Source organism: Eurypyga helias, unplaced genomic scaffold (genome assembly GCF_000690775.1).
Source record: "Eurypyga helias isolate BGI_N326 unplaced genomic scaffold, ASM69077v1 scaffold20230, whole genome shotgun sequence".
Taxonomy (NCBI): domain Eukaryota; kingdom Metazoa; phylum Chordata; class Aves; order Eurypygiformes; family Eurypygidae; genus Eurypyga; species Eurypyga helias.
The window spans coordinates 32,044-54,728 of NW_010226622.1; the positions used below are offsets into that span (position 1 = coordinate 32,044).

Below are 22,685 nucleotides of genomic sequence, written 5' to 3' on the forward strand. Positions count from 1 at the left end.
TGTGACTCACAGGCACCATGGGAACACACAGCATGGAAACGCTGCTTAGCATTGGGGAGCGATGGAGTGGGGCAGGGGGGAATGGCCCTGGCTGGGTTTTCCTTGCGTTTCCCACGTGCCGTCATTGTTGTGCAGAGCTTCCTCTCTCCACATAATACTCTGTTATTTCCTCCCTGGAACGGGCTTCTGCCACTGCTGCTAATTAGCCAACGATAAACTTGAGCATGGACAAAAGCAAGCAATTAAACGCCTGTTGCTCCAGCGTGAGCCCGGTCAGAGAAGCGATTTGTGGGTGGCAGAGGGCAGCAGCACCCCCTTGGAAGGAAAACAGTCCTCTTCGCCTGGCTGAGCCGTCGGTGCCGCGGAGTGGGGTGTCTGAGCTGCTCGTTGCAGGTGTGCAGGGATGGCTGTGGTACGGCAGATTTTCCTGAGTGTCTCCGAGATGCTGCTCAGTCTTGGGTCTTTGGTTCCGCATGGGACAGTGCTCTCGGTGGTCACTGCCTAAGCACGGCGGCTTCAGAAGCTAACGAATGATGACTTACATGTGTGCTGTTTTGGGTCTTTTTTGTGGGACACACACATAAACATTTTCACAATCGTTACATATAGAGAAATAAGGAAGAATTTTGGAAAGAGGAACCAGAAAGCAGTCTTTGGTAGTTTGAAATCTAGATGGGGTTTGAATGATGCTTGCTGGGACTCAAGATTCAGGTTTCAAGATCTTGCTGACTGCTTTTGTGTAGTATCAACCCTAACATGCAAAATTCCTCTAGGCTTTTCTCCCTTTGAGCAGAAAGCCCTATAGGAAGAATAATAGATATTTGCATGGGATTTTACTGATGTATGAATATGCTATGGGAAACTGGAGCCTTTTTGGGTTTGGGACTTATCTTCTTTTCAAAATTAGTGGGAAAGTTCAAGATAGAAAACTAAATATGAATTATTCCTGGGCAGAAAAAATGCAGAGGATCTTGGAAAATTCAGAATTAATGTACGTTCTCTTTTGAAGTGCCACCCAACTGCTTTGCCAACAGTTGTCTCTCTTGCTGTCGTAGCTCTCGAGCAGCTGCTCACAGAACTTGAAGATTTTCTGAGGATACTGGACAAGGAGAACTTGAGCAGCACTGCCGTGGTGAAGAAGAGTTTCCTCTCTGACCTTCTGCGGGTCTACACCAAGTCCAGCGGTACGGGCAAGGAAAACGAAGAATGGGGTGGTGGGCTCTCGTGGGAACTACCACTGGGCCTTGAAGCAACATTTTCTTGGAGGCTGATGGGAAGAGGAGACATGAAAATTAGAGGGAGAAAATGAAACGGAGATTATTTTTGCGATGACCTCTAATTGTTTATGTAAAATTACTCTAGTTATGTGTCCAGCTTTACAAGCAAAGGATTCCCAAGATTCCTGATACTTTGTTTTCTTTATTAAACCTTAAGTTTATTTAATCCACTTTGTAAGATACACAGGATGTACTGTTTGGCCAAGTTAATGTTTAAGTAGAAATTTTAACTTATGGAATTTCCTGGCTACAAAGCATTTAACTTTTCTGCTTTTTATTATTGCTTGGGTTTTTTTCTGCACGTTAATATGTTCTCCCCAAAACATACTCAGCAGAGACATTTTTTACATCTGTCTTTGTGGAAAAACTCGGCAACGGGAAATCGGCAGGTGGGTGAAGAGTTCACTTTTCCCTTTGGTTGCAGGTGGCGATGAGGAATATATTTATATGAACAAAGTGACCATCCATAAACAGCAGGGTGACCAGGACAAGCAAGACAAAGGTAGGGAGCTGAAGATTAATGGTTGCCCCATATCTAATGGGGCAATGACCAGACATGTGGTTAGAGCCTTGCTTTACTGGGACTGAGGGAGGCCCCTCTGGCAGCTCTGGGGGATGAGGTGGTTGATGGTGTGAAAGAACTGCCATTTTCATTACATTCCTTTGGAAATCATGGTCCTTGCCAACACTGTGAGGTTATTCCTGGAAGTAGCACTTTGGAGGGCGTTATTTTGGGATAAAAAATGTTGCCTTCTAAGGCTTTGCAGCTCCAGCGCCTGAAATATTTAAAGAAGCCCTCATGTTTCTTTTGGCCACGAAACATGCCACTTCACCTCTTTGGGACCTTGGAAGCATGTGTCATCTTCAGTGTGCTGCTCTGCACTAGCCCAGAGGGTTTGCGTTGTCACCACCTTGCGAGTCGCGTCGCCAGGCGCAGCCCACACGCTTGTCATCTGTGCAGGCAGAGCTCCTTCGTCTCCTGGGGGATGCAAGACTTCTGCTGTGGGCAAGCCAAGAAATTAAATCTAGATAAAATATTCATTTTGAATTTAAATTTCCCAGATTTTGAATTTGTAACATGGGAAAGCGTATAACTCTCTAGGCACGTCCTGAAGTTCTTCACAAAGACCGGTTTTGATAATTGTGCAGAGTGAGATTATCACTGACACACGTCTCCTTAATGCACCCTTAGTCGGAGGCTGACCCTGCCCCACAGGTTCTGATCCAGATCGATGAGATGAGAAGACGCATCGGTGCAGCCTGCTGTTGACATGCTGGTCCTGCAGTAGTTGGGATAGCTCCATTTCCAGGGCTGTTTGTTTGGGTTTTATTGGTTTGTGGTGGGTTTTTTTTGTTTGTTTTGGTTTGCTTTTTAAACTACCTGCAGCTGAATTTAGGTTAACTTGAAACACCCCTGAAGACAGGATGTCCTCCCAGATTACGTGTCCAGACGGGGCCCTCAGGGTGATGCTGTAATGCTCCATAGCAGGATTGCACAGCCTCCTGGTAGCTCCCGGCAGCTGCACAGCAAGAGGAGCATCTCTTTATAGAAGTTCTCATTTGGGTGGATAAAACAAGACTTGCACTGATCTACTGTGCTGAAACACGAGGGCAAATTTCAGACAACTTATTTTTAGAGTCGGTTCTTTTATTTCAGGCTTTTCCCTGTCAAGGCCATGAGCCTACCCCACTCTCCCTGTGGGACCTGGCGCTTCTCTCTCTCAGTTTTTAACAATCTCCCTATTCCAAGTAAAACTTCTGAGCTATTTGGAAATGCTGAAGTCAGTGAGACATGTGTCTGGGATCGTAGCCATAGCTGTAGCTGGGTGTACAGCCCTGACCCTGGCGCTGTAACTGCACGGAGAGGTCTGTGCCAGCCTGGCCAGAGGTGGGACCTTCAGGTTCGCATTTACCAGAGGGAGGGTGAGAGATGGATGCCCCGGTGGTTACGCAGCTCCCTTTACCCTTTTATCCACTTCGGTGTGCTTTGTCTCACCGAGATCCTTTGGTGGGATGTGGTGACCACGCTTTTGTGGCTGAGGTAAGTGGGACCTCTCAGGCTCTGGGGCATTTCTTCATCACCGTAGCTGTGCCCGTGTTTGCTCTAGCAGTGTAGGATGAAATGCTTTCTGAAGTGATAATACATCAGCTCCAAAAGTCCCCCTCAAAACCTTAAAACATTCTATTCTTGCCAAAAACACGTTGCGCTCACTACTTACAGTTCCATCAGTAAGGATTTAGCTGAACAGTGTGCTGTTTGAGGAACCTTTCTATGGCAATTGAATTCACCGCAGGGAGCGATGACGGCTCTGTCGTTTCCTTGATCTCATTTACTTGAGAAACACAGCAAGTCTCTACCCTGTAAATCCACGGGACTCTTCAGTGAGCCAAATGCCATCTCCTTCTGGAAGTCAGCACAGAGGGATAAAGGTAAAGGAGTCTGGGAGGTGGGACCAATGTGCAGTGTTGGGCTGCTGGTCATGTACGCTGTGGTCCTCTTAGCCCAAATACCAGGAGTGATTCACTTTTACAAAGAACACAGAGAAATAACAGTTAGTAGAGATGCAAATTTTACCAGACTTTTGGCTGGTTTTTTTCCTTCCTTCCCTCCTAAATTCTCTCCAAATTCTAGGTTTTAGAGAGACATCTTTGTCAGAAGACACCAGCAAAGTGTTAATGCTTGTCTAGGAAAAAATACTCCTTCCCCTCCCACCCCAGAAAGGAAATAGCCTGTGATTTGTGGTGCTGACGTGTTTAGTAGAAGGCAGGGGTACGTACAGCACATGCCGTGTGGACTCTCTGTACAGACAGCATGCGTTAGGTGCTTGTCCCCATGTGCTGGGCACAGCCATAGCTGCCCTCTGCAACTTCAGTACAGAAAACCCCGTAATGTCTCCCAGGAGTCTTGTCAGGATGAAGCTTAAAAGGGTGGTTCTTCCCGCACAGAGCCTGAAAAGCAAAGCTCCTTTGCATCCTGCTCTGCTCCTCAGCTGGAGTACACGGGCATGTGTCCATGGAAGTGGGCAGGTTTCCAGCAGGGTGAGGACTGAAGCTGTGGGCTCCGTCCCGTGCTCCGAGGTTGGTGGGAGGAGGAGGAACTGCTGGTGTGGAAACCAAACAGCATTTTCCTGGCGTGGTGAGGTTCAGTGGGATGATTGCTAGGTTTGCTGGACAGTCGAGAACAGATGGCCACCACTTGCCAAGGGTTTGGCAGCGATTTTTGCTGCTGCAATGATTTCTCTTCTGTGGAGCTGAGCATGGGAGGTTCTGCCTGGTGCAGGAGGATGTGTTGGCCTGTCCATTTCTCTCTGCTGAAGAGGCCTCTAAAAAGTTCCCTGTGTGGACAATTGTGAGCGTGGCATTTACCCCCTCTTGGGTAGTAGCCCACTGGGGCTTTAGGAAATGTCAGACTTATTTCTGGTGTTACCAGAAGCAGCAGTGGGGCTCAGCAGCTGCTGTTGGTGGAAGGTGTCCACCCTGCGAGCGCTACCCCCTTGGTCCTTTACAGAAAAGGCCAATCTCCAACGGCAGCCTCTGGATATGACTGGTAGTATGATCGTGGGGTATTTTGGTAGGTGGATCTCCCCGTGATCAGTCTGTGTCATAGGCTCACCTGCTTTACTCTGTTCAAACCTTACAAGACTTCCAGCAGACCTTGCAATCCGTGAGTGTCCATGTCCTCCTGGCTTCCTGAAGTTAGCCAGCGCTGACGACCAGGAGGCCTGTGTCACGGGCAGCAGTTTGTCACAAGAGATGTGTTTTGAGCTTTTCACCCTCATGCCAGGAGCTGGCTGCAGCCTGGCAGGGCAGAGCTGTCATCGTGGTTTCCCAGCCCCAGACGTGAACAAAGTATCGTGGTTTCCAGCTTTTATTTTTAAACCCCAGAATTATGCAGCAGCGTTCCTGGCCGCATCTTCTGGGTGCAGTGCTCGCCACTGCTGGGCACCGCGCGATGCGCGGCGGTTTCTGCGTGTGCCCGAGGAATGGGGCTGGAGCATCAGCAGGTGACAGAGGGAGTCGGAGCATCAGCTGGCTGCAGATTTTGGACCCGATTCCCTTTGAATGTACTGGACTTGCAATATCTGAATACCTTAGCTTCATTTCTCCCAAAGTATTTGCAAAGAGACAGTGTAAAAGGGGACATCCCTCTGCACAGTATAATGCCTTCAAAGTCCTTAATTTTTCAGCCATTTGGTGCCGTGCTCCCACTTGATCCTGAGCATTGCTGCACTGTGCTGTCTCGGAGGTCGTGGGATTTGAGCACTTGTTCGAGGCCACCCAGGAGTTCTGTGGTGGGGGAAGAGGGCCTGAACACAAGTTTTCTGAGCCTTTAACATACCCTCCAGCTACTGAATCACTTTGCTTTCAGCTGTTTGGAAAATCTGACTTTCCAGAGGCAGATGCAGAGTGCCTGGAGCAGTTCTGCTGGCCTGTGCTCCTTTAAGAGCAACTCTTCCGACAATAGCAAAGTAATTACTGTTCTTGGCTGGCTTTGATAAACGGTTGTGCAGCTCAGCGAGGCAGCAACCTTTGCAATTCACTCCAGGAGCAGGGTGGTATCAGCTCCGGTTTTCTGGACAGGCAGCAGAGGTGAGGGCAGCCACTGACCTGTCTGCTCGCAGCAGCAGGGATCAGAGCTAGCAAGGACTAAAGTGCTATGGATTTCCAGATACTGTAGAGTGTTTGCCCATCTGAGCTTCACAGTTTTCCCGCTAGAAGGAAAAACATACCCAAAAAACAGAGGCCAGTCCTTCTACTGGGTCTCCAAGTGCCGCATTCCTGGGTATGGCCTGAAATGACACGGTGGCCCTGCAGCGCTGCCTGTAATTGTCACTCTGCTTCCTACCAAAATAGCACCTCGCCGTTCTGCACAGCCCCGGGTAGCAAGTGCTCTGCTGGGAAATGCCACATCCCATCGACGTAATTGTGTTTCTGGCTTGCAGGGCTGGATCGGAGAAACTCCTTGACCAATGGAGACTCAGGACTGCATTCATCCCCTCCTCAGAAGAGCCTGCCAGACCTCCCCCCTCCAAAGGTATGTTTTGCAAATCCTTTGTTTTCCAGTGCCTAACCCTCAGCCTGGGGTTCTGAACGCTAGAGCCTTTGCTTTTGCTGTGTACTTTGCAGCGTGGCTAAACGGAGAGACCACTGCCCGTGTATGTTAGTGATGTAAACGGCCCTGGTGACCTTTATTTTTAAAAAAATTAATAATAAAATAAAGATTCAACTAGGGGCTCCCCAGTGTACGGGTTTCCAGCTGTGCAGTTGGTCTTTGTGAATGCCACAGGTGAGCGTGCGGCTGCTGCAACGGCCCAGGCGGGGCGGCTGTGCGCTGGGGCAGGTGGGCATCCCAAAACCCCTGTGGTTCCCAAGGTCATGCACAGAGGGAGCAGGCAGCTGTGGAAGCCTTGGACTTCCCATGCGTGTGCAGGGCTGTATTCCCTGCCAGGGAAACCCGTCACACGGCAGTCCAGGCTCAAAGAAGGAAGAGACTTGAGGTTTTCAAAGAAACAGAGGTGAGGCCAGCTCTTATCTCTTGCTTTGCAAATCTCCTCCGAGTTGTAAAGCAGCTGTGCCTGGGCAGCTGGCATGAACTTCCAAAACCCAGAAATCCTTCGGAGGTGGGGTAACGCCAAGGCAGTGCCGGGATCTCCCTCGCCGGCAGAGCCGTGCGTGGTTTGGCCATTAGCAGAGGTCGTGGCTTACAGCTGCAGCGCCCAGTGTTGTCTGTGTGTTGGGTGACCGTGCCGGCCGTCACGCTGGTTGTACAGCCCACGGGTCTGTGAGGAGGAGTCACCAGCACTGTGGATTTTTCTGTAGGGCAGCTACAGAAAATCTGTTAGGGTGCAGTTATGAATCTAGCCAGGGTCTGGTTCAGCTCCATCAGCTTTCAGTGGGATTTTGTCTCGGTGCCAGCAAGCCAGCCCGGCTGTCCTTGAGAGGTGCGGGTCATCCTCGAGGGCCCGGATGTTGCTGTTCAGTAGTTAATCTGACTTGGGAATTGCTGTAGCTGGGATTTCGGGATGTGAAAGGAAAGGGGGGCAGGGAGTGTGAGTGTGGAGGAGGGCAGAGTGGTGCATCCATCAACCACAGAGGAGGATCTGCTCCTTTCTCAGGAAGGAGGATGAGGGGTGAGGCCCTAGGACTTCTGCCCAGGGGGCTGCGTGGCTCAGCTGGAGGAGCTGGGAAAACAAGGGAGTAGGACAGGATGCAGCCAGCAGCTCCTCAGACGCAGTGGGAGCCTGGAGCTGTTCCAGCCCCAGGGGGTTCTGCCCACGCAGATGGACAGGGATATGGCATTGGAACTGAGTCGCCTGGGAGCAGTGACCAGAGCAAGAATCACTCTTTGGCTTTGGGTTTCTCAAAGCTGGACGGGGTGGTGGCTGTGGCGGGGAGATGGGCAGGAGGATGGTGGTGCCATGGATGACCCCTGGGTGACCAGGGAAGCAGCAGCCATGTGTCCCCAAGGCATCTCTGCTTATGCTTGCTGCAGCCCAACTTTCCCATAGGGCAATCAGAAAGTTTAATGAGGAAGAAAACAGTTTTGAATGTTAGGTGAGCAGGGTTCTTCAGCCATCCATCTTCCCCCAGACCTATGCTGGGAATTACCTTCTCCCACCTGCTTACCAGCAGAGCTAACCTCCCTGGATAAAGCAATCAAGTACCTCCTCACTGTGAGCGTCTGGGTCTCAGGGAGCTGTTGGCAGTGAAGATTCCTGATCATACTTCAAGGAGTGGGGCTGGGGAGAGCTTTAACGTGGTCCACGTTGGTGTGGGGAAATGAATCTTCCCCGTCTGTGTTTGCTGCTCCTGGGGCAGGCAGGAAACGGAGATCAGGAGAGCACCTCAGTATATCTGTGTTAGCTCCTTGGAGCTCTCTGTAGTTTGGTGATGTTAAGGCACCCTGTGGTGTTTCTCTACACTTGCCTTTGAGGCAGAGGAGAAGTTCGGTGATAAAGCCCTGCCGAGCAGATTATCCCTGATACTCGCTGACAGTCAGTGGGCAACCCAACAGGGATGGCCCAGCTGGATCCCACTCATTTCTTTGGATTTGTCCCAAAGCAACCTTTAAACAATGAGTCCTGCGGGCTGTGGCTCAGACATTGGTGACCTTTCATCTGCTGTAGCCCTGGCAGCTCTGCTGCTTTCCGCAGCCATCCGTGGAGAAAGTCACACGGTGCGGATGCCCAAGATGGTTTTATTTGCATGCTCCATTGTGCTGTAATGCAACAGGCAAATGTTCTGCGAGGACCAGCCTGGGTTAGATAATGCAGTGTGTACTCTTTGACTTCAGCTCGAGACAAAACAACTCCAAGCCTTTAAAAAATAGCTTCTGGGGCAGCTGAGGTGCAGTCCCACCTAGTCCCTGTTGGCTTCCATTGTCCGTAAGAAACAAAACAGAGCAGCCTCTACCCCCCAGCTCCTCCCTCCCTGACATTTGTGGGACGGTGTCAAACCCACAGCGTCTCTTTGTATAGGCAATTTGGTTATGGTCGTGGCACGGCGTGAGCTGGCTACACGCAGGAGGCCACCATGGATGGCAACTGCAAACACATTCCCTGGGAACGTGGGATTAAGTGAAGCTTTGGGTGGATGGGTTTGGTTTTGTTTTTTTAAATTAACACAGCAGGACAAGTTCCTAAACCTTAAAGTGTTTGGAGGCACTTGTTTTCCAGCAGTGTCCGATGCGGCGCTGGAAGGCCAGCTCAGAGTCTGCTCGGCGCATCTGGCAAACCCGCATAGGAAGTTTTCATCCCAGACGCTTAGAAGTTCGTGACGCTGGCAGAGCCATGGGCAGCTTGCCCACGTGGGAGCAGAGACCGAGTGATTTTGGCCATTGTGGTCAGGGTACCTAGTTCTCACAAGCTCAGCCACATCCCCCTTTGTGGGCAGTTACCGGTCAGAACATCTTTTCCTTCAAAGCTTCCTTTCTTCTGCTGGGCAGCAGAACTTGTTGGTGGAAATATCCAGGGCGGGATGGACAGCTTTGAACCCGCATATGATGATGCTGGCATGATGTACAGGGGGACTGGTCCTGCCTTAGATTGCGCTGCAGTGCTGATGCCCAGCTGGGCTCCTCTTCTCCAGGCCACCACCGGGCTATGAAGGACCGTGCGTGATCCATGACTTTCCACACTGCTGTCTCTGGAGAGGGTCCTGCTCTTCTGCCTGCCCCTCGGGACAGGTTGAGGCTCGCGCTGAACGTCCTGCCCGGGATTTGCCGGGGGGTCGGTCAGAAGCCGGTGGAAGCAGTGTGACCCAGAGCACGCCGTTGTCAGATGAATGACCGGGGGTGGTTTGTCCTGGGCGAGGAGGGGGGACACCTCACTGGGGAATGGGGGGATGCTACTGTCAGATCATGGTGGGAGAGGTGGGCTGCCACGTATTTTGGGAAAAGCGTAAGCTGTGTGCTCATCCTCCTGTGCTCTCTGGCTCCGCTGTCTCACGTTCAACAGCCATGTGAATTACTTGAAAAAGTTTGTTTCTTAGCATCACTTTTTTTTTCCTTTCTCATGTGTTGGTATTTCTAAAGGATCAAGGCACTGTTCTTCCTGCCAGCCCTTGCTTGTGTTTAGGGAGGGGTTTGGCAGGCACCACAGGGATTTTCCAACACTTGGACTCTTCTCAAAGGCTTATTTTCCATCAGTGTTGTTTATCCATTTCCTCCTCCTTTTTTTTTTGCTCAGAGCACAATTAAAGATTCCTGATATAGTTCCTAAAGCAGACATTTTTAGCTGTTGGTTTGCTATCAGAGACTTGGAGACACGACCAGTGAGCACTCAGGCTACGCTTTTTGGCGTAAAGCTGGGATTGCACCAAATGCACGCCCTTCTGGTTCCCTGTTAAGGTGATGGATAGCACAGAGGTTCATCCCCAGTTACGATGAGCAGCTTGGGGTGCAGCAGGCAGAAGTCCCAGTTCACAATAAAGCAAATGGGTTGGAATTGCTGCTTTTGAGGAAATGCATGAGTTGATCTTCCCACGGATTTCAGCAGAAATAAAGAAAATAATACTTGTGACACAATTATACAGTAATTTCAAAGAACTCCTCTATGTTTAAGCTACCTATACACTGGAAAGCCTCAGGAGTCTCTTTCTTCCCTGTCATCTCAACCAGTTTGTGTGAAAACCCGGGTGTACACACCTAAAAGGTCTCATCCACTTGGACGCACTTTAGTGGTAAAAAAATGGTTTCCCCATTGTTTTCAAGCATCTGTTTTTACCTTAAATCATGTTTTTATTTACTCTGCAGATTCCTGAAACAAAACAACCTCCGGTCCCCAAGATTGAATCCCCAGAGGGCTATTATGAAGAGGCTGAGCCATATGATGTCTCTGTAAATGGTATATCACTGCTAACTCTCTGGGGAGCTTCATGTGGGGGGTGGAGTTGAAGTTTACGAGAATGAGTGAATCAATGCACAGGTATTTCTTACAGCTTGTGTGATAAATTTGTTTTCTGGTGCTGGTCACATTTAATATTACAGATCTAATGCTAGTTGGGAAGAAAAGGCTAATGAATTACTCAAATTTTTAAGTTTCCTGTACAAATAAGTAGTGTGCCTGGGTTAATAGAACATCAGTGTAAAATATTATAAAACACTGTGGGTTCTCTCTGTCTGGATGGTTTTCTGGAAGATACGCTGTAGCCAAATGCAGGATTCCCAGGTGAAGCCGTGGTGGCTTGCATTCACGTCCTAGAGCTGTAATTGCCCCTTTGGGGCTCAAAACCCATGGCTGTTGGTCTGTTAGATGTGGTAACTGTTTTTGTCATTGGGCATTTATTCAGCTCTGTCTCTTGTGGCAGTTTAACCATCTGTAAAATTGATTAAAAAGCTACGCTTCATGCGAGGGGAGAGGGTGTGAGTTCCCTCTGCGCACACTCGCTCGCTGCCTGGTCGGCACCTCCCAGCAGTGTCCTCAGCCTTGCCACCCATACCCGTCACCTGTGGGCTCCCCACCCCTCAGGGAGGAGGCTGCTGCACGCAGGCTGAGCTCCCAGATGCTCACTAAGATGTATTCCTGCATCCTTCTTTCGGCGAACACCCTTCACAAGAGGTTGCCTCCCTCTGATCTGATAGCAGAGCTGATCTTGTCATCACCTGATCTGTTTAAGCCCAAATGAGACCCATTATATTGCTGTGCTGCAGAAGCAGATCTCAGCTCATCAGCTTCGACTGCAGCAGAGTGGGGTGCAGTGATGCACACGGTGCGGGGAGAGCTCAGCGGGGAGAGTCGTGGCAAGCAGAGAGGTGGGAGTTAAGGGTAAAAGATTTGGATCTAAACCCTTGGCCGTTGAATCTGAGGTGTTTGTAATAGCTGAGTCCTCTCCAGCCCCAGCGTGCACCACTGGGCTTTGAAGGTCCTTGGCAGGGAAGCGCCGGTGGTGCCACTGCTTGAAGTGGGCAGGGACTGGTTCATCAGAACAGCCCTCGCTGTGTGCGTGCACCGTGGGCACCTGGGCGGCTCGTAGCTGGGTCTGGGTCACTGTTCTCACAAAGGCTTCGGGGTTACAGTGCTAAATTAAAAAGGAGATGTAGAAACACCTTTGTCTCTCTGATCCATCCTCTTTTGACTGCAGCTCCATTGCAGCGGCGAACGGGAAGGTCGTGCCCAGCTCGGGTGCAGGCTCATTGTGGCCAGGGCAAAAGGTGCTGTTTGTTGTGGAGGAGAGGTCTCCCCAGCTCCGCCACATGCAGTTAGGTGCCGGCTCAATTTTGGTGAAGCACTCTGGGTTGTTTGCTGAGGGCAGGTCTGTGACAAGTGGGGTGCAGGGGAGTGAACCCCTCCTGCTGCCGCCACAGCCTTTCCCCACTGGGGGTTCCCAGTTGCCTGCACTGTGAGTACTAAATGTACTTTCCCCCCCCACACATTGGGAAAGAGGACGATGCACTAAGAGCTATGGCATGTAAACACATACACCGGATTAGCTGGAGCTCGTTCATTGATCTGTGTGCTGGGAAACCCGGGTTGTGTTATCCAGGCGGCTCCATAAACTCGTGTTGCGTTCCGAGCCTTGGCTGGCAGGAGTGATAAGCACACACTCAGCTTAAACCTCTACTTTTCCTTGGTAACTGCTGCTCAAAGATGCAAATACACCCACCATCTGCTGAAATCCAGGCCGATCAGATTCCTAAGAGAGAGATCAGAGTCCTGCATGCATGGAGAGAAGCCCCCTGTGTGATGGGAGCACGGTCAGAATGGGGCAGTCTGCGGGTGCTGTAGCTGTTTGATGGGGTGTCTTGCCCAGCAGTGGCGCAGCCGTAAGCAGAGGTAGGAGCCCATGAAGCGAGCAGAGATGGGACATGCAAGTCCAGGTACTGCCCCGCGGCCAGGTGTGCGGTGCCTTTGCCGCCTGTGACTGCTCAACCCCCAGTTCCCTCTGCGGGCTCCAGCAGCTCCCTCCTGCACAAACCCGTTTGCTATAATGCCAATGACTTTTGAGGTGGCTCGCATGAGAAGGAAGGTGGCATCGTGTCACCAGGAATCTCTGCTTTTTGGGAACCTTGTGTTTGAGGTGGTGCGCTGGGGTGAGCGACGAGAGGTGTGGAGCAGCAGGTGTATGGCACGAGGAGGCCGGGGGACCTCGGGAGAGCGTGAAGCGTGGCATGCCACGCAGAGGGTAGGTCAGGCAGCGATGCTGGGAAGCTGCTGGTGTCCTGGTTTGCATCAAGAGATCAGGCCTCAAATCCCGTGGCTCATGGGCAAACCTGTAAGTCTTGGTCCTGCCTATTGGTTCAACAAGTACAAAGCTGGGTTCCCCATCCCTTTTTCCTCCTGTCACCTTATCAGATGGCAACAGTACTCTGTACTTGTCCTACGTGGAGTGATGCTCGTTGTCACCAACTGCCTTGAGACCTCGGTGTGACTGCTGTTGCTAAAGGGCAGTCTGGACATGCATGGTTTTGCCCTGATCAAGATGCTAAAGCCTGACCCAGTAACCCCCCAAGTCGGCTGTGCTCACCCCCCTCTCCCCCCAAGCTGGTTAGGGAGGGGGCCAGTGGTCCAGGGAGCTGCTGGTGCTGTTTCTGACAGAATTACAGCGTGAGCCTTGGAAGACACCCATGCATCTCCAAACAAATGGGCATAGTGAAATCGAATAAATAGGAACATCACTTAAAATTAGTGGGTGGGCTGCCAGGACAGGTTGTCAAAGCAAGCCTCCAGATGGGCTGAGGAGATAGAGGATTCGTGCAGTGGCAGAGGTGGGGCTGCAAAGCTCTCTAACTAACCATGGGTGATTTACTTGCGATGAAGCAAGCAGGCGAGACCGCTGGGTCTGGGGGTCCCTCTTCCATCAGCAGGATGCCTGCCTCTTCTCTGGGGATGCCTCTGCCTTTCGTTTTTACAGCTCTGCTTCCCTTTCCTCCTGGGCTGAAACATGTTAAGCCATTATCATCCTCGTCTGCATTTGCATAATTGAAGGGTATGATAAGAAACGAGTGAAAATGAAAAGGGCAACGTGACTGCCAACCCAGCAGTAATTATTCTGGCTGAAACAGCTCATCTGCCCTGGCTGATTTTAATTATGATGACAATGATTCTGTTTTAAAGGGAATTGTCTTGCTCGAGGGGGCAGGTTGAAAAATGTTGTCCCTATTTTGAGGCGTCAACTGTTTGAGGAGCATAGGGTGTGCTCCTCGGCAGCGCTGGGGATGGGGCAGCCTTGCCAGCCGAGGGCTGGGCCGGACTGAGGCCCTCATGCTCTGCATTTGCTTACCTGTGCTTTTCTGTCTTCCTTTCTCTTTGCTTTTGACTGTGCAGGTCTTTTTGGTAGGCTTGCTGCGGCTGGACCCAGGCCAGGGCTGCAGGTTACTGAGGGCGTTATTTATGCCACAATAACGATGGGTATGGCATGCTTTCCAAACCTGAAGTGCCTTTTCTTTTTTTTTTTTTTTTTATTCCCAAAAACATCCTCAGTTTTAGCCAAGATGGTCATGTGCTTCCTCCAGCATTGCCCGTTACATGCATGGTGGGTAATCACCTCTCCCCTCTCTCTGCCCTTGCTGGATATACACAAGGCAGCATTTTTTGGGCCTTTCCCCATGCTCAAGGCAACAGTGAAGAGAACTTCCCTAGCCTTCCTTCTGCTGGTTCTGGGCTCTGATGTGGAGCTGATGTGTGGTGACGCCAGCTGTACTGATAGGTCACCGTGCAGCAGGTGTTGAAGGTGCTCTGCTCGGGCAGAGGAAGGTTGGAGTTTCCTGTGTCACGGTATGGATTTAGCTTCCTGGGAGGTCGTGGGAAGACAAACAAGAAAGTAGAGGTGGATCTAGATAAGGACATCCCAGAACATGGCTGCTGCTGATGTCACCTCAGTGAGAGGCTAAAACTGTGCCCTCAGCTGAAACTGTGGAAGGTGGAAGTGGGGACCTTGTACTGAAGTGCCTAAGCTGTACGACTTGGGGTCAAGTGAGCCCTAGTAGTGACGACAGTGTTGTCTCAAGTCACCCAAGCAAGGTTTGTCCCAGTTTGCCAACTACACAGCCCACAAAATATCTTTGCATCATGAGACTGTATCAGTCTCCCTGGGCTGCAGCTCCTCAAGTACAAAAGACCTCATCTCGTGAGGCGGTTGTGGTTCACGCACAAAACAGCAGCCAGGGCTCCCGCTGAGAGCGTGGAAGAAATGTGTTATTGCCCAGGAGAAAGGTGACAGCCTGAGGGCTAATGCTTCAGTGAGGGGCACCAGAGACACCCCAAAAGGGTTAAGAGGGGCAGTCAGCGATAGCCCTGTGTTGGTAGAGAGATTTAGAAGATGAGGTTCCCTTAGGCATCCTTGCTGCTGGGTAAGGGAGGGTCCCTAGCAGTGCAGAGGTTCCATTTCTTGGTATTTCTAGGGACAAGGAACCTCGTCACTTCAGCTCCATCTGAATTTCTGCCCAGGCGCCTGTGGGCACGGTCTGTGTGTTGACAACGCATTGCGGGGTGGTGTTTTCCCACAAAAGGCGGACTGCCCAATATACTGAGGGTGTGGAGGTGGTGAGCCAGTAGTGTGCTGTCAGCACCATTCACAGACTTTGAAAGGGCATATTTAGTTTTTAATAAGTTTGTCTAATTGGTGCAGTGTTGATCACTTGAGGTATGTTACAGAGTGAGATTTCACCAGAGGAGGCTGGGGCTAAGGCTGTAGCTTTGTTACTGCATTTCAGTTCCTTTTATTTTAAGAACAAATAAACCCAACTTAAGAAGTGTTTTTCAGCAAAGCTCCTAATGCTTTTTGGTTTTCCTCCTCTCTTCTGGCTGCTTTTCCTCTCTTTATTTTACACCAATCTGATAATGTTACTTATATGTGGATATTAAGATTTGATGAGAATCAAAATTAGATTAAGTTCTGGTGAGAGAAACTAAATGATATTCCTCCATGCAGTTTGGTAGGGCAAGAATGCAAAACGCTACACAAATGCTGCCCAAATCTTACCATCTTGCTACGCAAGCTTACCTTGTGAACAGGAGCCATACTGTAAATGCCAGCAGAGCATCGCAAATTCACCTGCAGGCAGTGGGAACGTTTCCATCATTCTGATGAATCTGTTGCCAGTTACCAGCTGTTCCTATTTGCTGTGAAATCTAGTAACCTACGTTACGTTAGAGCAGCCCGTTGAAAATCCCAGCTCATCCTAATAAAGTAGCAATCTGTTTAAGAATGAACGTGAAAAATGTGTTTACTGTTACAGCTGTCGCTTACAACTAGTATTTCCTGCTGCAACCGTGTATTATTTCAAAGCCCCTTGCTATCCTTAAATGCTGAGGAGAGACCTATTAGCCCTGAGAGGGAAAGTGGAGTGACATCTCAAATACAGTAGATCATTGCTTGTTGCATGGCCTTGCAAGTACCATTTTTACTTCTGACAATCAGAGGGCAAGGACTGATTGTTGCTTGCTCTTGCCTTAAGAACTGTGAGTGTTTGGCTTGAAGTGGCAAGTAAAAAAAGCATCTCTGGGGGGAAGAAAAGCAGCAAATATCGAAAAAAGTCTAAGGGAATGTTCTCAAATCTGTGGTCACCTGAGAAGTGTCTTTTGAGTGTTTGCTGAGACTATCAGGCACAAACATTGTGATGAGATTAATATTGGGCTACGAAGGAAAAAAGGACCTATGAGGGTTATTTTCCTATTGACTACCCTGTAGGAGAGCCTCAAAAGACACGTCCCCATGCTGGAAGCTTTTGCATGTGTGAGCATGGCTGAGGCAAGCAATAGGCTCAAAGTTGTCCTAGAAATGTATTTAGTGATGGAGTTTTGCTTTTGTTACAGAAGATGGTGAAGCCGTTAGTAGCTCCTATGAATCTTACGACGAAGAAGAGAGCAGCAAAGGCAAGTCAGCAACCCATCAGTGGCCATCCACAGAGGCCACCATTGAGCTGATGAAGGATGCCCGCATCTGTGCGTTCCTGTGGAGAAAGAAGTGGCTGGGACAGTGGGCAAAGCAGCTGTGTGTTATCAAGGACACCAGGTTGCTGGTGGGTAGATCCTCCACTCTGCCTAAAACAACCTAGTTTTATGAGCTGGGGAGGGAAGTGGCACCTCAGGCCATGGTAACTAGCTGGTGAAAGTACCTCTAGAAGCAGTGTTTCAAAAACCGTTCCCAGAGATTTGGGGATTTTGTTCCATTTTCAAAAGGGATGTGAGCATGGGGCTGCTGCAGGGGGCACAAGGGCACATTTGTGGCCAAAATCCCAAACTCCCAAAATGCCAAGAGATGCTTTTGGGGAAACTTTTTGAGGTGGTTAAGCAGAAGGGCTGTTTATCCCATTGACTAACCACATACCTGACCCTCTAGCAGTATCCGTGAGAGGCACTTCAGGCTGTATACATACGTACACAGACGTCTGTGTACCTGTGTGCGTACAGAGATGTTCTGTGTGTATTCTGTGCAGACCTCGCAGCCTGTAGGACCTTGTGTTCAACACACTTAATGTGGGTGGTTGCACTGAGCCACTTCTGGGGTTGAGTTCATGGCAGCGAGCGAGAGGGAAGGCTCCTCAGCCTCTTACCTGCCCTCCCTTCTTTCTTCCCCAGTGCTACAAGAGCTCCAAAGACCACAGCCCTCAGCTCGACGTGAATTTGCTGGGCTGCACTGTCATTCACAAGGAAAAGCAAGTGAGGAAGAAAGAGCACAAGCTGAAGATCATCCCCATGAATGCTGACGTCATCGTGCTGGGGCTGCAGAGTAAAGACCAGGCAGAGCAGTGGCTCAGGGTCAGTGGTGCCTTCGGGGCTTGCCAGGCTGGAGCTCCCGTGCTTCTACCCTGGTTTGCTGGGAGACCGTATCTTATCCCAGTCCTGTCCTCATGTGCTCTGGCTCCCTTCCTCACTGCAAGCCCGTATACAAATACACTGCTTCATTTTCATGTCCCAGAATGATAGCTGCTGGCTGCCTGCTGCAACACCAGGAACATTCCCAGGGTCGTAGGGAGCGTAAATCGTGGGTCTCCCGGGCTGCTGTGGTTTTGCCCGTCTGGAGTCGGGGGGAAGTATTGATCCTGTCAGTGCAGCTCTCACAGCCTATGGCTTCCCCTCTGCACAGGTAATCCAGGAGACCAGTGGGCTGCTGTGTGAAGGAGGCAGCGAAGGCAACCAGTACATCCCAGATTTGCAGCGCCTCAGTTACCCAAAGGTACGCCTCGTCCCTACAGAGAGAACTACGACTTAGGCCTTTCCACCTTATTCCTTCGATAAGTGATAGTTGTAGGTGCAGTACTTTCATCTGAGCAAAGACCGATGTGAATGTAACCAGACCCCGCTTCTGCTGGAAAGGAGTGTTATTAGAACAATCCTAATGGTCCTTTGCAATCTTAATTTTGTTGCTACATTTTTCCCCCAAAACTGACTGAGCACTTGGCTCTCCCGCATACAGAGCAGCAGCATGATCTTATCCAACAGGCAGTTGTGCTCACCCAGAGCTTTGGAAGGGGCACAGACCCTTGATTGCCATGGGCCAGTCCAAGGGCTTGGGCCAGTCTCTAGGCTAGGTTGATGTGACAGTCCCCTGGGGCCAGCTTGTTCCAAAACAGTGGGAGGAGAAACCTTCATAAGTCTCGGGTGGACCCCCAAAGGGAACCCGTTTGGGCACCTGGTCAGCTCCTCTGCCCATGCCCTTCTGTGGGGACTGGCAGTCAGGCTGTGGGGCAGGAGGCCATGGGTGTCACCCACCGGTGATGCCACCACATCACCTCAGCGTTGAGCCCAGCCAGGGTGGTTCGTGTGTCCGATCTGCCCATGCCGGGCTCAGGAGAAATGGGGTGTGGGGGGGCGCAGCGTCAGTGAGCAAGCGGGGGGGTGTCTTTGTGAACGCATCTGCTAGGATGCTTGTAATTTAGAGGGGGTGGGAGGCTCTTGTGGCAGGTGGTGGCTGGAGGAGCAGGTCCCATGCATCTGCGGAGCTTGTGTCTGGTGCTTGTTGACAGGTGGAGGTGTCCGAGAGGTACTCTGCAGCCTCCGAGAGCGGGAGCAGCACGGATGGTCCCCCAGAGACGGCTGAGATAAAAGATGGTAAAACTTCACCCTGGGAATGAGGGGGAAACCAGGCCATTGACCCTGCCTGTGCACCAAGGGGTTCTGTAGCGTCTCCTGCCGCTGCCACCCCAAACTGATGCAGTGGGGAAGTTGCTGTGTGTGAATCTGCTGCTGTGAACTTTATTTTATTGCTTCTTTTTTTTCCATAATGAAGTGACAGGTGGATGTTGGGATTTCTCAGCAGTTACAGAGTTAGGATAGGGCTTGAGAAACCTGGGTGTGGTACCTGCCAAACCACACAGATTCTGACTTGCCCAGGGTCGTGCACTTTGGGATGGTGTGAGATGGCATAAATCCAACCTAAGTGACTTTCCTTGGAGTTCTGTGCAGAGAAGTTGGAGTGCCTGTGGGAAATGCTGAGCTGTCTCCAATGGGAGAGTCACACCTTTACACCAGGGCATCCAGCTCTGGGTTTTAAGCTCCATTCTCCATCTATACGATGGGTCACATAAGTACATTATAAGAGGAGATGCTCTGTTAGAAGAGTGGTGGGACCCATCCACATATTGGAGAGAACAAAAGAGAAATCCATGCTGAGGACTCACTGGAGTCACCCAGTGGATCTCTGCTGCTCAGTCCCTTTACATTAGGACTTCAGTATTTTGTTAAGCTAGAGAGAAAGAAAATCTAGACTAAAAACATCCAGCTTGATTTCTTATCAGGACTGCCTGGTGATTACACAGCCACATTCGTGCACTGACTGATGTGCTCGGTGGGAAAATGCTGAAGAGCTTTTTTGGTCATAAGCTTTCCCCCTCCCCACCCTAGGTCCCTCTTCTAGAATGGAAAAGACTTGGAGGCTGTAAATATTTATGGGTAATGATTTTTAATCATTAAGAAAGATTGGTGTAAGAAAGTGAAGGGATGTTGGCAACTGAGCAGCAAGGTGTGTTCAAGCAGCCTTCCCACAGCTCCATCAGTGATTGGATTTGGTCAGCGCTAACCCAGGTTTCAAGCAATACAGGTTAAGTGTTTTGGGCCTGTCACTTCACTGAGATTTCCTGTGCTGCTTGCTCATCATCTCCCTGGGCTTTGGACTACTGCAGCCTGTCCCTGAGTTGCAGGTTTTCCCTCTGCAAGGGCTGTGTGCGCCACGGCACTGCTGGGTGCAGGATGGCAGCGCAGGCAGCTTTGGGGCAGGACACCCAGCTGGGACAGCGGGCTGTGTGTCTGGCTGTGCGCTGGGAAAGCTCCACGTGTGTCTTTTTGTTTTCTGTTAGTTAAGAAGAAGGGTACAACTGGCCTGAAACTGAGCAACCTGATGAACCTCGGGAGGAAAAAATCCAGCTCCCTGGATAGCCCAGAGAGATCCCTGGAGACTTCCAGTAAGTGGCAGCATGAGCCCCACTGCAGGAACCCGTTTTAGGGCTGTATCTCTGTGTGCAGGGCAGGATGAGCACCAGGTATTCTCCTCCTCAAACACCCATATGCCAGGCTGCCCTGCAAGGGGAGGGAAGAGGTCACACTGCTTGGTCCGTGCCAGTAAATCCATGCAGACTGGGGTGCCTCTTGCATGTTAAGGTGACTCTGCGGCTTAGGAGGCCAGGCAATAGCTCCCAGGGTGACCCAAGAGGAAGGGCAGGTAATACCAGATGTGCTTGTAGGGTGTGGGAGTCAGCAGGTGGAGGGTTGTGAGGGTCAGCTGTTACTCACCATCTGGAGTCAGCTTTGTCCAACCATCTGCAGCCACCTTGCTGCTCCAAACCTACCCTGAATCTCAGGGGGCTCATTTTGAGCAGATTTTTAGCCTTTTCACCATTTTGTATGCACAGGACAGCTTGTCTTTGTGCTTTAGCTCTTTGTGGTTGCCCGTGACTTTGCATTGTTCTCACAAATTACTCATCAGACATCCCCATGCACACAAGTGAGATTGGATTCCCTCTCCCTGTAGTATGGAAAAATATGCCTGAGTACCTGTGCTTGCTTGCAGGTTACCTGAACGTGCTGGTGAACAGCCAGTGGAAGTCCCGCTGGTGTCAGGTAAAAGACGGTCACCTCCATTTCTACCAGGACAAGAACCGCAGCAAACTGGCTCAGCAACCCCTGAGTTTGGCAGGTTGTGAAGTTATCCCAGAGCCAAGCCCTGACCATCTCTACTCCTTCCGCATCCTGCACAACGGGGAAGAACGGGTCATTCTGGAGGTAGGGTCTGTGTCTCAAAGCAAACTCTGCTTTAAGTCATCAGATTCGGGTGTCTTAGTAGGCCTAAATGTCGGTGAGGTCTTCCAGAGCAAAACAGAACCTAAGTGTGGGACCTTGGTTCATCTGCCTGTCGTCACCTAGAAGGTGTCCCACCTAGCTGGTAATCCAGGCTCTGTCTGATGCTGGTGCCTCCAGAGGACCATTCAGCCTTCATCTTAGGCACTCGTCTTAGGATGGGATGAAGGGTCCTCTGGAGGTGCCCATCTCTCTCTCCACTGGCTATAGGATAAGCTTGGATGATTAAGTTATATGGGATGGTTAGAGGAGAGGTATGCTGCGTCAGAGATTTAAGTCTGTGGTTAGGAGGAACAGAAAACATCTTCTGAAAAAAAAGGAATCCCAAAGCCATGGGTCATGCATCCCAAGTAAACCAATCGCACTCTGCCCCTCAAAGTGCAAGTGAATTCATCTCCATGTTACTTTCCTTTGCCTGCGTCCAGGACTGTTTATCTCTAATCTTAGTTCTCTCTGACGACAGCGTGATTATAGCAGGAGGTGGACCATGTGAGCAATTTCCTGTATTTTTCCAGTGGGTGGAATATTTATAGCTAAACAACTGACTTAGAGTGCCTTGCCATGAAGTTTGAAGGGGTTTTCATTTAGCTTCTGATTCAGGGTATGTCTGTGTCTAAGAAATTTTACCTAATTACAGACGTGAAGAAGAGGTGCTGAGAAAATTTACATTTTTTGAATAATCTGTATTTTGTTGGGATGTCAGAGTCAACACACAGGCTGGCTGGCTTCCCAGGGACTGAAGTCTCCGCTAAATAAAACAGATTGGAAGCTTAAAATATACCTTCCAGTTTGGGATTCACTTGCCCTGAATTTTACTTTATGCTTACAGCTCTAACTCCTCAAATCAAAGCAAAAGATGTAAATAAAGGTGGCTGCATCAACCCACTTCTTGCTTCAGCCAGAAGTTCCCCACTACTGGGAAGTACGTGTGGCTGCTAGAGCTGACTTTGAGGCACTGTATTTAACTCTTAATTTTGCAAAACTTCAGACTGCTGCAGCTGGGCATTTGGTACTGACCTTTTAAAGCGAGGGGCTCTCTTGGAGGTGGTTCTCTGATCCCACTTAAACTCTCTCCTTCCCCTCTCCCCCTGTGCAGACCACCCTGGAAGGGGTTTGGGCTCTGGCGAGGACCCCGCAGGCTCCCTGGCGTGCTGGGACCTCCTTGCAGGTCGGTGTGCGGCAGCGCCGTCGCTGCGCTCCGCTGGCGCGCGATAAAACCCGCACGCTGCCCCTGCCCAAGCCAGCTCCCCGCCAGCGTGTCTCCGGCCGTGGGGACTTCTCTTTCTCCTGTAGGCAGCTGAGCTGGTCAGCGGTGAAAGGAAAATGCAGATTGGCTAGAAATTTTAGAAAGGAGTTAAGCAAAGAGCTGCATCTGTGTATCTTTCAAATTTGCAAATCAGTCCGTGCGCAGAGCGGTATTTCTTTTAACGTCGTCTCAGGTTTAATATAAATCCCTGGCTGTTCATCTTCCCCCTGGGAGCCCAGAGGACCGCCAGCATAGTTCCCTACCCAAGGCTAGGTCAGCCATAGCCTTGGGAGGGCAGAGACACTGCAACCTGTGCTGCCTGTCTGATCCCCTCGTAGGCAAAGTCCTCGGAGGAAATGGGCCACTGGCTGGGCCTCCTCTTGTCGGAGTCCGGCTCGAAAACAGACCCGGAGGAATTTACCTACGATT

General features: G+C 50.5%; 1 protein-coding gene across 1 annotated transcript in view; it reads left to right on the forward strand.

The window, feature by feature from the left end:
* Positions 1-1,055: 1,055 nt before the first annotated feature.
* AFAP1L2 (actin filament associated protein 1-like 2) overlaps positions 1,056-22,685 on the forward strand; it is a gene marked incomplete at its 5' end in the record, with an annotated part of 25,670 nt that continues 4,040 nt past the window's right edge. Inside the window, 11 exons of the mRNA XM_010153840.1 lie at positions 1,056-1,184; positions 1,702-1,779; positions 6,221-6,312; positions 10,531-10,621; positions 16,532-16,737; positions 17,297-17,476; positions 17,805-17,894; positions 18,685-18,769; positions 20,014-20,118; positions 20,724-20,935; positions 22,595-22,685. The exon at positions 22,595-22,685 is cut by the window's right edge and continues 3 nt beyond it. Coding sequence (XP_010152142.1) covers positions 1,056-1,184; positions 1,702-1,779; positions 6,221-6,312; positions 10,531-10,621; positions 16,532-16,737; positions 17,297-17,476; positions 17,805-17,894; positions 18,685-18,769; positions 20,014-20,118; positions 20,724-20,935; positions 22,595-22,685 — 1,359 coding nt within the window. The remainder of the gene's footprint in view (positions 1,185-1,701; positions 1,780-6,220; positions 6,313-10,530; positions 10,622-16,531; positions 16,738-17,296; positions 17,477-17,804; positions 17,895-18,684; positions 18,770-20,013; positions 20,119-20,723; positions 20,936-22,594) is intronic.